Genomic DNA, 16,773 nt, shown 5'->3' with positions numbered 1-16,773 from the left:
GACGGGGGTCGTCTTATACGCCGAGTCGTCTTATACGTCAGAAATACTGGTAGTTTCCGGCGTATAAGATGACGTTCTAGGAATGCGGCTCGGCGATAAAGATGGGGGCCGTCTTATACGCCGGGTCGCCTAATACGCTGGCATATACGGTATCTGGAAAGATGCAAGACTATTGTTCAGTATTCCAGCAATTCCATCTTCTGGGTCATAGAGCACTTCACTGGAAACTCAATACTCCTTTTCCCCTTTTCCATCCATACCTGGGTCTTGATCATGGGTAGTGCCCATTTTGGTTACGTAAGCAATGACCGCACTAGCATATCTTGCAAACTAGGGAAATTATAGTGCAAAAGTAGAATCTTTATGCGCTGAGTATTGCAGTGTCTTTTATAAGATAAAAGAAAGAACAAATCTGAACTTAATATGCAGTGTAATTGTTTTAGTCAGTGTATTGCTAGCTCCAAAAGTCTGAGCTGGTGTATACAAATGTAGGTTATTTTTTTACTGTAATTCTGTTAAAGTGGGGTACAATAAGCATATATTTATAGTAAAGCTAGATCTAGAAGCCTATCAAGTTAAATACATTATATCTTCTTTCATTTGAGAATGCAGGTAATTCTTATCACAACCTCATTCGTTCTACTATATTGTTCCCCGGGGAACAGTTTTCAAGTTAAACAGAGCGGGCACAAAACATGCATCCAGTCACATCCCACAAAATATCTGTTTTTATCAACACTCTGGACACTTACCAAGAGGCATCTGAGGAGGGAGGTAATGAGGCTCTTGAGCACTAACATGGACCCAGTCAAAATCATCATAGGGATCCTGATGATAATCACAGGGGCCCGGGCCATCTTCAAAGGTGCAACCTCCTAAAAGAAAGAAAAGAAAAAGCAAATTATATAATTAGACGTACACATTTTTTTAAAAAAAACACAGGTTTTTGGTCAAACTATAGTTTCCTTCAGTGAGCCTCTGAAGCAGAAAATCGTCATTCATCATTTCTTGTCAGCAAATTGGGGCAGTCAGCATCTTTTGATGTGGCCTTTCTCTCTTTCACAAATTGCCTCTTCCAGTCTTAGCAAAAGAATGATTCTAGAATCTAGCGAGTGGCTGCTATTACCCAGAAAGGCTATATATGAAGTAATATTGACATAACAATGCCACAAAGAAGAAGAGGAAATCTTTGATGAAAAACTGAAGTCGTGAAACTGCAAAACTGATCTGAATTCGCTAAGCAGCCTAGTGTGACTCTCCAGCCCTCAGGCTGTGTTATGATAAAGTCAGGGTTAGCGTTGATTTTAAAAATAATTATGTTGGACATACCATATTGAGAATACAGGTAGTCTTCGAATTACGACCACAATTGAGCCCAAAATTTTTTGTTCCTAAGTGAGACATTTGGTTAGTGAATTTTGCCCCATTTCATGTCATAGTTGTTAAGTGAATTACTGCAGCTGTCATGGTTGCTAAGTGAATCTAGATTCCCCAGAAGGTTGCAAAAAGGGATCACATGATCACAGGACACTACAACTGTCATAAATTATGAGTCAGTTTCCAAATGTCCGGATTTTGATCATGTGACCATGGGGATTCTGCAATGAACATAAGTGTAAAAAAACAGCCATAAGTCACTTTTTTCAGTGCCATTGTAACTTCAAATGGTTATTAAATGAACTGTTGTAAGTTGAGGACTACCTGTATGGAATAGTTAAAAACCCATTAAAGGTCTCAGCACAAGAAGCATTTTATAGACAAGAAATAATAATAGGCAAATGAAAATATTTAAATTCTGTCAAGGCGAATATATAATAAAATCCCAGGAAGAACTAGTGGCAGAGTGATATAGTTGCCAATGGTTTACAATGGTCAGAATTTACATTATCACAAAGATTATATACATATACCTACAAACCCAAACACTAAGACTTTGCCAAGAAAACGGCACCACAAATCTGCACCACAAATACTATGTCGTAGAAGTAGAAGAGTAGGAGATACAGAACATTACTGTAGATTATACAGTCCATCAACAATAGAAATAATTTCCATGCCCATTTTTTAAAAAAAATCTAAGATCTTTATAATCTGTTATTAGCAGTTATTTAAAGAAGAGTGTGAAATGGAGATGCATGAAGTAAAGAGAGGACAAATTAAGGATAACATGCCATCAAAAATACCTTCATCTATCCAATTCTTAATACTGAATCAAACATGTCATTCAACAAAATTAGAAAGAAATATACAATGGAATACACACTAATATTGTCATTACTACTGACTTCATTTCATGTTTTTGAGAAGTCTCAATCAATCATAAAAGAAGACACTGTGCACATTAATAGTAATATTTTTAATGACAAGGCAACATGACTTTTACAGAAATGTAAAACCCAGAAGAGACCTGCCTTGGAGAAAAGCAAACCAATAGTTTCCCTTGAATCTTAGTGGTCATTTTCAATTATTCAAGAATCAATGAAGAATCAATAAAGAAAAAAAACAGGAATGAAAAGAATGAATGAAATGAACATGAATTCTGAGAGTAATTCTAGTATGTATTAGTCTTCCCCAACCAGGTCTCTTTCAGATGTATTAAGTACAACTTTTTAAGCCCTAACTTTCTGAACCAACTGCTTTGTTGGACTTTTCTACTCAAAGCATTCGGGTTGAAGTTGAAGATAAGAAATTCTGTGGGTCTCCTTAACAAGCTGCCTTCTGCCATACTGGAAATAATGTAGATCAAATACAATAGTAAAAGTAAGTAGCTTCAAGGACAATACATCTCAATCACATAAATTTTGCAGCTACTGTTGTTGTCTCAGCCAACATCCTTGTTATCAGCTGCTAAAAATTCTTATGAAAATGAAAAGAATGATAAGAAAAGATAATCTGTGATAATATCAAAGGAAATGGCTGCCTGTGAACATGTGCACTGATCTTCTATATCCAGTAGCGTTTATAAACTGTAGGCTCAAAACTAGTTTTTAAAATCAGACTACAGATCAAAGAGACAAAGCAGAATGATGTATAATATTACATTAGCAAAATTGGGCTCTTAATTTGTGATATCAAACAAAATGTTAGAAATGCTTTGGTGTATGATAATTCGGTCTGATGACAAGTGTGAATTATTTACTAATCCTATTTAAATATTTTTCTAAATGATTAAGGATGGCTACACTGAGTGATTCAAATGTATGTTATAAAACACACTTTTGATGACCCTTGTGTACCAAAGCACATAGACATTCATATAGTTTGCATACAGAGGCTGTGATACAAGACAAAGTAGGGGCACTAGTTTTACCTCTCATAAGGTTATCTCTGCAATTACACAATACCTTGTTATCTCTGCAATTCACAATACCCTTGTGAATTTCTCTTGAAAAATTGAAGAATATGCAAGTATGTGTGTGTGTATGGGAGGGAATCTAAATAAACCAGTCAACATAGGAAGAGGGCAGAACTATACATTACAGTAGTCCTGTTCTTTTCTCCAGGTCTACTGTGGACTAATTATTTTTAACAGGGCTATTATACCATAATAATTCTATGTTTCTTTTCCACACTTCACATTTAAATTTTCAGTTCAAGCAAACATATCGAGTTCCCCCCCACACCCACACGCCGGTCAGGGGAGACAGAGAAAAGTGAATCATACATTTCACAATGTTGTTTTTTGACTACAGTAGCTGTTATTTTAGAGACCAAGAGTACAACACAAATAGAGGATTAATAAAAGAGAATATTTGTAGCTCAGGGTTAAATGAGGGGTCCTTGGTGCTCTTTGATCTTGGTTGTTTTCTTGCAGACCTTTCATTATTCAAATTAGGTAACATTATCGGTGCTTGTAAAGGGTTAACCCAGTGTTTCCCAAACTTGACAATTTTAAGGCATGTGGACTTCAACTCCCAGAATTCCACAGCCAGCAATGCTGGCTGTGGAATTCTGGGAGTTGAAGTCCACATGCCTTAAAATTATCAAGTTTGGGAAACACTGGGTTAACCCAACAAGTAAGAAAAGAACAGGACCAATCCCACCAACACTGACAGGGCAAGCCACCTCCTGACTATAACCTGAGATCAAGCTCCATTCCTTACTAGTACTGATTATGTTACCTAGTCTGGGTAGTGAAACATCTGCAAGAAAACAACCAAGCTCAGAGAGCACCAAGGAGCCTTCAGAGAAAGGATCTTCAAAGTGCTTAAATTGTTGCATAATAATTTTCCTGCTTTCAGCCAAAGCCCAAGTTATATCACTACTAATCAGATGTTCATATTTACAGAGCTTTTCAATAAAAAGGACAGGAATATGAACATGAATATACTAGAATATTATCATACAAAATATACACTTATTGAAATTGTTTAAAAATATCTTCTTCGTTTAACTTCAGAAATTCCTTAATGAAATAAGAAATTAAAATATTTTAAGTAATAAATAAACCTTATTTATTTTTCTTAATTTACTAATCAAATGGTTTTATTTACTACAATGTTACTCTGAATACATTGCTGAAGGGCATTATGATCTTTTAAGTACATGTGGCATAATATAGTTACAAAAGGTGAAAAAGATAATTCATTCTATGGTCAATTTCCCTTATTCTAAGGCATAATTATGCAGTCAGTTCAATAAAGGATTTCTTTTTTTAAATGCTTTTGTTTGTTTCTATACACTTAAATGGAAATTTATTTATTAACATCAGGGCAATTATAGAAAGATTGTTCTGCACCAAAGCTGTTTTTACCTATAGTAGTCTAGACTGGTCATTTTTTGCAGCAGAAGGTTAATTAGTTATTTGAAACAATGGTAATAGTTTGCCAGGGTTGTAGAAAATCTAAAGGGCACCAGATCCTGTATCGAAGTTGGGGAACAAACTCTATTCTAATTAATTCTGTAATGTATTAGACTGTTGCAACATGATTAATAATCAGTTTGGTATTGATCGTTTGTGGGACTATACAGTTATTGTGCTAGCTGTGCGTTTTGGGATGAATACCCTTTGAACGGTGCAAGAGTATGAGCCGATTGCAGACTACAGGAACCATTTGTGCCTCAATTTGAGATGCAGACAACACAGACTCATCCCCAATAGCCTGTGCCTGCCTTCAACAGTGAAGGGACACAGGGCAGAAAACATCCTGCAGCCAAGAAGGCTCCACACACATTTGCACTATTCAGCTGACCCTGAGGACACAGGTAAACCTCCAAATGGCCTGAATAACTCCCTAAAACAGGGATCCCCAACCCCCAGTCCATGGACCAGTACTGGGCCACGGCATGCCAGCAACCGGTCCGCACAAACGCCATCTGCAGGATGCAGGCAGCACACAAAACCATATCCCCTCCGGACTGTGGAAAAACCTCTCTCCACATAACCAGTCCCTGGTGCCCAAAAGGTTGGGGACTTCTGCTCTAAAAGAATGCAAATGACCAGCTGTCTGCAAGAAATATAAATCCTTCCATTCCCCACCATCCAGTCAGAGCGGAAGAAGCTTCTTGGATGAGAAGTGAAACATCTTCAAAGAAAAACAAGGAAGTCCAGTTCCCTCCTGAGAAAGCACTTTTGGGGCTATCACAAGAAACCCATTTTGTTTCAGGCATTTCATTTAAGGAAGACTCAAGCTTGGGCTTTCTCATTACTGCTGCTTTTGAAATGCACAATCCCTCCTAAATTAAACAGTTATTTAACATTTTTGAATTATTAGTGCCTTCAAAAATATTTTTGCATTGAGTGTTCTAATAATGACTTCAATTGATTTGGGGATTTTCAGGGACGTTTTTTATATTGCATGTTTGATTCTTGGTAATCTGTAAACAGGTAGATGATTGCTATAAGCAATTTTCAACAATTGTTGCTAATTTACCTCAACTTCCAGTGTTAGGGCAAAATCATGGGAAAATATTTGAAAGCTTTTCTGTGCAAAAGGTGAATTTCTTTTCTCTGAAATTAATGTGCATGAAACTGGCTACCTGCATAGATAATTCCACTGATGCACTCTATAAACTACTAAATATCTATAAACTTTTGAAAAACATGGAATGAAATCTCAGATTTCAATGCTAGTGCTATTAAATTAGGTTACACCTCAGCGTGAAAATGTCAAGATTATCTGTTTCAGGATTTTTCAAATTGTGCTCCATGGAATCTTAGGGTTTCCTTAGAACTTCACAAAAGGAAAAAAAATCATTAAAATGTAGCCAACTTTCTATCACTAGAATGTTGTTTCTTGATGAGGAGTTAAATATTTTTAGTTTTCAACTAATAAATTCCGTAGCCAGAAAAAAGTTTAAAACTTCCTAATGTACTATACGGCAATTCAAGTTGTTTTGTGTTTCCATTTTGTTAAATGAATTTTTCAAGAGATTGTCCAAATTATTGAATTACTTTAAGCATGTGTATGTCAGACAGATTTTATTTCTACAATAGATAAGACCTGTAGAAAGTTTAACAAAATAAGAAAAATAATAATAAATGAAAACTGGGCCCTCTTGAAAAAAGCACCACTTTGAGAAAAATAACAAGAACATTGCAAAGAAAATTTTAATAGTGCTACTATAAGAGAAAGAGTGGCAGAACTTGCAGTTGGAGTTAAAAGAGGGATCAGTCTAGAATCCTTACATAGCCACAAGCAAATTAAGACCAGCCCTCATTGAATTCTATTGACTCTTATCTAACCCAAAGCAGATGCTAACCATTAATTGAGAAGATTCCTGTGCATAGATATGATTAGCACTAAATCAGATTAATTGGACCTTCAGATGTGGATGCCTGATAGCGTTCATGCCTGACTGCGACCAGTGGTGTGATTCAAATATGTGAATAACTGGTTCTCTGTGTGGATGCCACTTCTGGAAGTCCATTCTAGGCCTGGGCAACCAAAAATTAGCTACCGGTTCTGCCAAAGTGGTGCGAACTGGCTGAATCCCACCACTGACTGCGACCCCTTTTAAGAAAACTAGATCCCTACCTTTGCACATAACATTCCAGGCATTTCCCCTCCCCCTGTCACCTGATTTAACTCTAAAAATACCAGACAGTTTTGTATATATTGTCAAAGCAAGAATATTCAATATTAGCAGCGTTGACATCCAGCCCCCCTTACATAAAGGACAGATCCTGTAATGTAGACAAAGCTTATGTTAATGACTAGTTCTCGGTTTGTTGGGGTATTTTGCATGAAACCTTTTGACGAGCCTGTCAGCTTTCACCTCACTGGATTTCACCCAGGTGGCTTCAGACAACGGGTATCCCTTCCATTGTACTAGGTACTGCAATTTCCCTTTAAAAACTCCAGAGTCAAGAATATGTTTCAATTCATAGTGGGTCTGTCCCGCAACTACGAGGGGCCCAGGTGCCTTCTTCGGGGGAGGTTTCAACAAGCTACAATGGAAAACTGGGTGAATTTTCCCTAAAACTTTAGGGAGTTTTAGTTCTACTGTGACCGGGTTGATGATCCTTACTATGGGGAAAGGCCCCAAGAATTTTGGTCCCATCGTGGCTGCAGATTTATGCCCAGGGGAATTGATTTCTGGTTTTCATGCTTTGACAGACCACACACTTGGTGCAATGTGGAAAATATGGAAGAAGCATTTCTTCAGTGGGCTGCTTATTACAGAGTTTCAAACAATGAAACCGGCACTCTGAATTGTATCTAAATGCTGAATGAAGGATACCTTGGAATTAAACTATTGATCAGCCACACTTTTTAAAAATTTGGTCATTATGTATGGAGATACCATTTCAAAACACTCTTTGTGGTTATTCCATATTCAGAATATGTTACATCTTCATCTAGTCATATTAAAGGAAAGAACACTGAGAACAAAGCTGTTACAAAAATAGAAATGGGCATTTCTGTTAATGACCATTACATGCAAATAATTACACCTGGCCACAATTTATGAGCCTGGTCCTTCAGAAACTACACTGTCCTGAGAAAGTTCCTAGCTAAAATTAGAGTTCTATTTACAACCATAAAAGACTGCTTTATCTGACAATTTGACAGTTAACTTGCTCTCATTATCCCTCTCCACGTTCCAGAGGCTGCCTCATTGACAGCACTTGTATCCAAATCTCATAGACCATCATAAGCAAATCAAAGAGTTGTACAGGAAACATCAAGGATCACTGTTGGAAAGTTAATTTGGTGCATTTAAACTAATGAAGAAATACTCTTGCAGAAAGAAAAATGAGATTTTTCCATTTGTACCATAAGTACCAAGAATGTATACAGCTTGTCATTAAATATGCCCAATTCCTTATCACTGCCTCAGATTATGGAGCTGCAATAGTGGGTGACATCAATAGCTTTACTCAACTGCTCCTATCAAAAAGAATGCACATAGAAGAAAAACATACCAAATCCAATAAACAGAACACAATAAACATACAAATTACGAAAAATCTTAACCCTGATTTATTACTCATTAAATTCATTAAGTGTATTGTCTATACCACAAAGTTGTCGGGAAGATGGGAGTTAAAGGAGTTAAGGCCAAAAGTCGTAAGTTTCAATTTCATCCAAATAAAGAAACATACATCAAGTTTAGTCTGACTTCTGAAATCTTTTTCCCATCATCTTCTTCTCATGTTTGACTGGTGGTTTAATAAAGTATCCTATTACACCTATAGATGGCTTCATCAGGCCAGGATAGAATACAACTTTGAAACATTGAAGCTTTTGAAATAAGACACAATTGCATGCAGAAACAGTACCTATAGTTTATGTAATATTTGCTAGTCCAGCCTGTCTTGTTTCAGGTAATTTATCTGTTTCATGGCATTTTTGTAAAACAAGCTGATCTGCATCCCAATCTAGTTAGATATGAAATTGCATTCAGAATCACCCTAACTATACTGTATAGTACTCTTTCAACTGAGTTTGGTAAGCTTAATCATCATTAAATCAAGTTTCCTGATGTTTCAAAAGAACGAAAGACAAAATGATAAAACTCATTTATCAAAGGAAAGCATCTACTTTGGCCCCCTACTTTGCTACTATACATGCTAAATGCCATATATAGATAGAGTCAATTTTTTATTATTATTTGATTTCTTCTGCAGAAGTGTCAGAACTCCGTTATTCTTGCCAATCATTATAAGGTGCTATCTCAATCAAAAGCCATATAATTCTTTATGCTGATTCCTGAATCAGGAATATTTCTTCAATGGTTTTCAACCTATTTCAGCAACTGCACTGTTTAGTGTGGTGTAACTAATTCCTAACTGGATGCTGAGAATCTTTAAGGGTGACAAAAAGTAAAAATAAAATAAAATAAAATAATGTTGCCTTGTCAGCAACTCTCTACATTCAATGAAAAATATTTTTAAAGCATTAATACTTCTGTTATATTCATTTTAAAACTGCATTTATGCTTTCTTTTCTGATGCAGTGGATAAGGTGACTGGCTTTTATGCATTTTCATTCATACTTCCCAGCAGTTTTATTGTCTGGAAATATTCTTCCTACCTGTTTACTGAAATATGATTCACTGTGCTGCAATAAAAATATTTGAAAAAAAAAACAAAAATAGTTCTATTTTCCATGTTCAATCATTCGTCAGGCTATGCATAGTTGACAAAGATCTCATCAAGATTTGATGGGATTTTAAATTCTTTTGCCTTAGTGGAGTTGTCCTAAACTTTATACAGATATTAGGTGCATGCAGGTAGACCTTGTTGAACAACATCCCTGTTTAATGACTGTCTGAAGATATTATGACAATGGAAAAATAACTTGATGATCAGTTTTCACATTTACATTTTTCTGTGTCCACCAGATCACGATTGCCATTTGGGTGTTTTGCAACTGGGGGTTAATTACAACCATCACAACATCCTGTGGCCATGTAATCAGCATTTGCTTGCTTTACAATGGCTTCTGGCAAGCGGAACTAATGGAGAAGTTGGTAGTAAAATCACCAGTTGTGGTCACACAAAGTCTTGCTTAATGACCACAAGTGATTTGCTTAACAGTGGTAGCAGAAGTGAGACTGTTGTAAATCCATCATGTTCATGTGATGTTTTGCTTAATGACAGTGTTGCTTAGTGATGGAGTTGTTGGTCCTAATTATGGTTGCTAAGTGAGAATTGTACCTATAATATTATGAATATTGAGAAGTCATAAACCATTTAATAACAGACACTTGTGATTTATCATCTGGCAAGTAATGTAAATCCTCTACAAAATATAAGAAACAATGAAATTTCACAAACGTTTAGCTTCAGTTTTTGTTTAGGCATGGAGTAATGGATAATGTTTTAGTTCAGCAAGTCCTGTGATTGGAGCACTTCAGTGATTCTTGAAAGTAAAAGACTGTATTTTAAGATTTAACTCCTCTAAAACCACTTAACCCCTATCATACCTCTTGATGCCTCATGGCTGGCACTTTCTCTTACATGTGCACTCCCACCCAGCCTCCCTCTAATGAGCAAATCTGAAGAATCTTGTGACATTCATGTTGGGTAGAGCAGCTAGCAATTTCCCCCTGGCCTTTACAAAGGTACTACATGAGAACCAGTACTATATGCTTGCTTTGTTGCAGTTTTCTAAGGCAGAGATATTGTGATGTAATCCAAAGAGTTTCTTAAAAACAATCTCTCTCTCACATAGCTCTGTCCTGAATTTGTTAGCCAAGTTACTAAGGAATCCTAGTGCTTCCTAATTCCAAATGTAGCTGCCACTAGGAATTCATCAAGGCTCTTTACAGTAGGTCAGTGTTTCCCAAACTTGACCATTTTAAGGCATGTGGACTTCAACTCCCAGAAGTCCACATGCCTTAAAATGGTCAAGTTTGGGAAACACTGCAGTAGGTTCATCTTCTGAGGATACCATGTTGGCTTAGAAAAAATCAGTCTTTGTTGCAATTCCTTGAAATGCTGGGATATACCAGTGGTTAAGAAGCACAAGATACCTGAAGATACACTGAAGTCTTCTTCCTGGGCATCCAATGAGATATAAAATAATATATAATGCCACTATAGAAAAAATAATAATGATGATGATGATGCTTAAAGGTTCAATTAGATAGCTTTCTGATCACATGGTAATTTTGAAAGGCCTCTTAATGCTCATCTCTTCAAATATCTAGAGTTCAAACAAAGAAGGGATTAGACCACAATGAGTCAACTCTAACACAGGAAATTTGACAAACAATGAGTTCCTGAAGCTGGTCTTTTGAAATACCTGGAAATATGTTGTTCTAATGCCATTACATGATATAAAACAGGCTACTGGCCTCAGTTCAGCCCCAAATGACTCTCCATGTGGTAGGATGCTACTTTCCATAAGGTTTGGAAAAGTCCCTTTGTAGCCTACATTATAAAACAACACAGACAAGCATCCCTCCCCAGCAGCCTCTAATGATTAGCTGAGAAGGGTAAAAAAAGTGTCATTCCAATTTTGGAAATAACGTCTCTTGGCCTCAGGGTTAGAGCTATCAAGAAGCTGCTGAGATACAGTATACTAAAATGTAAAATGTCAGCTAAAAATGCAATGAGTAAAAAGCTAAGGGATCTGCTCAGAAAACCTCATATACTTACCTCTGCCTTGGGACAGTTAGAGGTTTTTTGTCATTTGTCTTTAGTTGAAAGGGAAATCAGTTTTTTTTTAAAAAAAAAAAAGATAGTTGTATAGCTATGAGTTATTTAAAGGTTAGATAAAAGTAAGTTGGGACAGCTCAAAGAAAACCATGAAAAAGAGGCCCCTTTTGCCTTGTGAAATAAACAGCTATTATGAGAACTGTTTTATTGCCAAGTGCCAGGAGAAAACTAGGCAAATGTAGTCTGTTAAATATATAAACATATGTGGAAAGGCAGCAGAACTGGGGGAATGTATATATGAGTTAATGAAGTCTGCATTTAAGATCTTCCTTTTAGCAATGATGCCTTCTTATTGATGCCTGCTGCATCTCCCCCTCACAAACAGATGTGCCTATATGAACATGTAAAAAACAAAACAAAAACACATTAAATTCACTGTTGCAATGGATATCATGAAAAGCCAAGTGCATAATGAAAAGCTTCAAAGACAAGACAAAGTACTGAAGTTAACCTCCTTTTCAATATAAAGGCCTACATGGCATGACTCCAGATGACTTAAGGAACCATCTCTCCCCACTGGGACGGGCCTGCCCCAGCATGCCCAGTAGAAGAAGCATGCTGCAGGCTCCATCAGTCAAGGAATTCCAGCTGGCAAGGTCAAGGAGAAGAACTTTTTCTGTCATGACTCCTACCTTCATATTCCTGGAACTGAGATCCACTCTGACCCTCCTGATCTTCCATTAGGGCCTAAAGACCTGACTTGGGACCAGCTGGCTTGGGGCCCCAAGAGGGAGTATCATGCAGAAGGTGATTGACGGGTTAAGGCAAAGTCCTACCTCCCCCTATGCATCATGCTCCCTCCCCCCCTTCTTTTAACTGCAATTTTACTTTTGAGTGGAATTCTACTTTATTGTTTTTAGAAACATTTTATGTTTTGCAGTTTTATAACTTTTAATTATTAAGTCACCCAGAATCATTTTGAGGTGAGATGGGTGGCAAATAAATCAAATAAATAAATGTTATTTTAAAAAATCCTAGCCCCAACCCTAACCTCTGCTCATGGAGCGAATTACCGGTCTGCCCGCCCCAATTGGCCGTATTGTTTCTAGCTAGAAAAACATACATACATACATACATACATACATACATACATACATACATACATTTATATATACATATATAGGTCTTTGGTTATTCGGGTTTTCTCCCGCATCAAATTGGAAGTGTCTTGGTGATGTTTCAATGAAGTCCCATTCGTCATCTTCAGGCTGGTGTTTTTGGCTTCTTGCTTCTAGGAGCAGTGTGTGATCGTGGCTGTTTCTCTTCCTTTTAACTGCTAGTGGGGGTATGAACTGACTGGATGGGAGCTTGGCTGTGTTCTGATTGGGTGGAGGTGTGTTCTGATTGGTTAGGGGCTTGGCTGTGCTCTGATTGGATGGGGGGTTGGCTGTGCTCTGATTGGATGGGGGAGTGTTCTGTTTGGGTGGGGGCTTTGTTGTGCTCGGGTTAGTCTGAGTATATATATATTAAATTTTCAATATTAATTCTACTTGTCCATTTGCTGATTACCATCTATGTAAAGACAGTAGTTGTTCCACTCTGAAGTTTATTCAGTCATAGTCATAGAGGACTTCCCTTCAATACACTGCTTTCCTCTCTACATTTCTTTCTTTCTAACATAAGCAAAACGAGCTAAAAAGCAACCTGGTCTCATTTAGCTAACTACTGTATTATTAAGCCAATTTAGACATATTTATGAACTCAATGCAAACCAAGTTCTCTGAGTTTATAAGATTATGCATGAACATCTACATACACATTTGGTTCAACAAGTAGGTTAGGCATGATTTAACCAATTAACAATGGTTATTTGTATTTTAAAATAGTTTGCCATAGTAATCAAATGAGAAAAATTGTACTTATGTGATAAAGATTTATCTAAGACTGTTGTAAAAAAGTAGCATATGAAACAAACAGATCCTTCCATTGTCTAGACATGTTAAGATGAATAATTTTGGCAATATGTTTCAGAAACTAGATAGATCCAGTCTTCTATGATACACAAAAAATATCAGTGATCATGATGTAGACTGCATAATGAGGCCTATATCTACTCATTCTGCCATTCATAATAGGTGGAATTCAGGCAACTGCAAGTAAACCTAACACAAGATATAGTCTTTTTGCACCTGAATAGCATATTTTCATTTTTTTTGTCCTTTGTGAAGTGAGAAAACCAGAAAATTTAAGTAGAATTTAGGTTTGTTTGAACTTTGAAGCTGTAGCTGACTTCATGACAGGTTATTTCCTAGTTCTGAAGCAAAAAAACATGTTACTGAAAGATTTCTGGTGGCTATGAGAATGATCAACTATAGTAATCATTTTGTTATTGTTTTCTTGGCAAGGTTTTTCAAAAGTGGGTTGTCACTGCCTCTTTCCTAGGGCTGAGGGAAAGGGAAAACCCAAAGATCACCCAGCTGACTTTGTGCAGGACTAGAACTCATGGCCTCCCAATTTCTAGCCTGGTACCCTAACCACTCCCCAAACTGTCTCTCACAATAATCACACTTTGGGTGTATAATTTAACTTATTATGTATATTAATAAATTACATTTCATCTGTCATACCCCCCAAAAAAAACAGTTGGGAGGCCTCAAAATACTTTTCATACAATTAAATTATCTAGTAAAATGAAGTAGTAATCATATCTCAGCAAACATTCAAGATTCAGTATTTCAGTAATCCTTCTCACTTGGCCCTGGTTCACAGGCCACTAGACCTGTATGCCAGAAATCATAGTCATGTGACCATAGGGAACTATAACAGGTTTTAAAGGTGAGCCAGTTGCCAAGCACTCAAAATATAGTCATGTGACCATGGTGTGTGTATGTGTGTATCACATTTTACAGTGGCTTTATTGGCCATAAAACATTAGTCAGGGGCTGTTATAATTGAGAACAATCATTAAGTAAAGGGTCATAAGCTGAGGATTACCCACAGTTTGGTTTGCGTTTAGTATCTTGTACATACCCAGTTATGCTGGTTTGGCATATCAATATACCTTCAATATACAATCTTGTATACCGTATTTTCCGGCGTATAAGACGACTTTCTAAACCATGCAAATCTTCTCTGAAGTCGGGGGTCATTTTATATGCCGAGTCGTCTTATACGCCGGAAAATACAGTACTTATCTTCCCAGCTTTAAATTTTTATCCATGAAGTTGATTTGCAAGACTGTTCCCTTAGCTGTGATTTGGGAGGGGGGGCAGAATCTGAGTTACAGAACACTTAAAAAATACGACTAAAGCTGAAAGACACATATTCACATTGGTCAATACTTGAACGTGACAAAGAAATCAAACTAACCCAGGCCTGCGTTTATGTAACATACCATTTTTCTGTACAGAATATTAAGCATCCTGGATGCAATTACTCCTCTGACAGGCTTGTAAAAATATCCTGCCCATATAAGTTAATAGTTCATAATTCATATTGATAGCTCTGGGCAAACAATAGACATGTATGTTGCTTAGCAATGCTTAAGAGCGATCTACCTTAAATCATTGAGCTTGTGAGTGAAAAACGAATGGGGCTGTTTTATAGCCAAATTTGCACTTTCAAGTTTGAAAGTAGAACATTTACTAGAGACATTAGAAGTAAATGAAGGTTTTAATCTTACAGGGCTGTCACTTTCAGTCCAAATAAAGAACCGAAAAAACTACTCAGAGAAGCCCATTTCTGATGTGGAACAAAGCACTTAATCTTTTTAAATGCACACATGATTCCTACTGGCCAAGTCTGGGAGTTTAAAATGGCTGTAATCAAACAATAACTTTGTTATTATGAGATTCTTATTCCAAAAGTAGCCATGTACATCACTGCCATATGAATAGTGAGGTCACACTACTGAATACAGATCTTGCCCATAAGTTCCTCAGTAGTAACTCAGATATTCTGTTTTAAAATGTAGCAATTGTAGTGGTAGAAGTACATGGAATCATCAGAATTAATGTGCCTGATGAAAATTCATGAGGCAAGTTTATCTTCGAGAAAACTCAGAAATAGTTCTCTGTTGTGAATATTAGAATGGTCACTACTAAATGGAAGCATGTGTACAGAATGGAAATTGATTGTGGGCCAGGAAGCAAGGAATACATTTCAGCCTTCTTCAGAATTTCTGGAACAAAATGATTGTTCTAATTATCTATGCTATTCTGCAGATACAAAGGAATTTGTGTCCTGTATTTGAAGGAAATGACAAAGCAGAACCTGAATGAATTTCTTATTTTTCACAAAAATGAATTGACAAAATGGGCATGGCCAATAAAATATTTACAGGATGGTGAATTGCCTCTACCTCTCCATCGATTCCAACCATCGCTACACCAACTTCCAGATGCCCTATTTAACCAGTTAAATCAAACTTCAAAACAAACATTGGGCTACAGTTTTCTACAAATATTTTACTAAAAGACTCTTGAGCCTAAAGACATTTTGTACAAAAAGATAATACCAGGGATTTATAACCTGAAGAATGCCAACAGCTATTTATTTATTTACATTATTTTAAGCTAGGTGGATACCACAAGAATGTCTAGAAAAAAATATATTAAAAAACACACAACTTATTTATGAAAAACAAATGAGTATTAAGTTTTTCTTCAAAAAGCAAATGACATTCTTTCAAAAGGTGAATCCAAAAAGAAAATTTGCTGCATGCACCTGGATTGCAATCACATGACCATAGGTAACTATGATGGCCTCAACTATGAGGACTCATTGTCAGCGAATGAAAGGACGTTAAACAAGGATTATCTGTACATACTTAACACAAACGTTTATGGTGGCAGAGCGAAGTGTCTTCCAGTGCACTCATACTATACATGTAAAGGCTTCTCTCTTACAGATATTCACCCTTGTCATCACAGTAATTATAACACCAAATATCATTCAAAAAACATCAGCTAGATAAGGCAAACATGGGAGATCATATAGTGTGACATATATAACAAACCCCTAATAAGGTTATTTTATTATATAGGTTTAATTTGTAGTCAATGCAAAGAAAACAAAAGAGCAAAGCAGCCATAAAACCTACTGAAAGAAAGCGCCAAATGCTATATTCTTTATTTCTATTTATTTATTCAATTTTCATAGCCACCCAATTCAACCAACTGACTCTGAGTGGCTTTAGAGTTTATTCATTCTTATACATCTGT

General features: G+C 36.5%; 1 protein-coding gene across 17 annotated transcripts in view; it reads right to left on the bottom strand.

The window, feature by feature from the left end:
• PTPRK (protein tyrosine phosphatase receptor type K) overlaps positions 1-16,773 on the bottom strand; it is a 365,757-nt gene that overhangs the window by 291,354 nt on the left and 57,630 nt on the right. For all 17 annotated transcript variants that reach the window (XM_039324759.1, XM_039324750.1, XM_039324769.1 and 14 more), the window contains one exon: positions 753-875. In XM_039324759.1, coding sequence (XP_039180693.1) covers positions 753-875 — 123 coding nt within the window. The remainder of the gene's footprint in view (positions 1-752; positions 876-16,773) is intronic.

Source organism: Crotalus tigris, unplaced genomic scaffold, assembly GCF_016545835.1.
Source record: "Crotalus tigris isolate CLP2741 ecotype Arizona unplaced genomic scaffold, ASM1654583v1 scf7180000017611.44802233496:7321179, whole genome shotgun sequence".
Classification (NCBI taxonomy): domain Eukaryota; kingdom Metazoa; phylum Chordata; class Lepidosauria; order Squamata; family Viperidae; genus Crotalus; species Crotalus tigris.
This window is presented reverse-complemented; position numbering and strand designations above follow the sequence as displayed.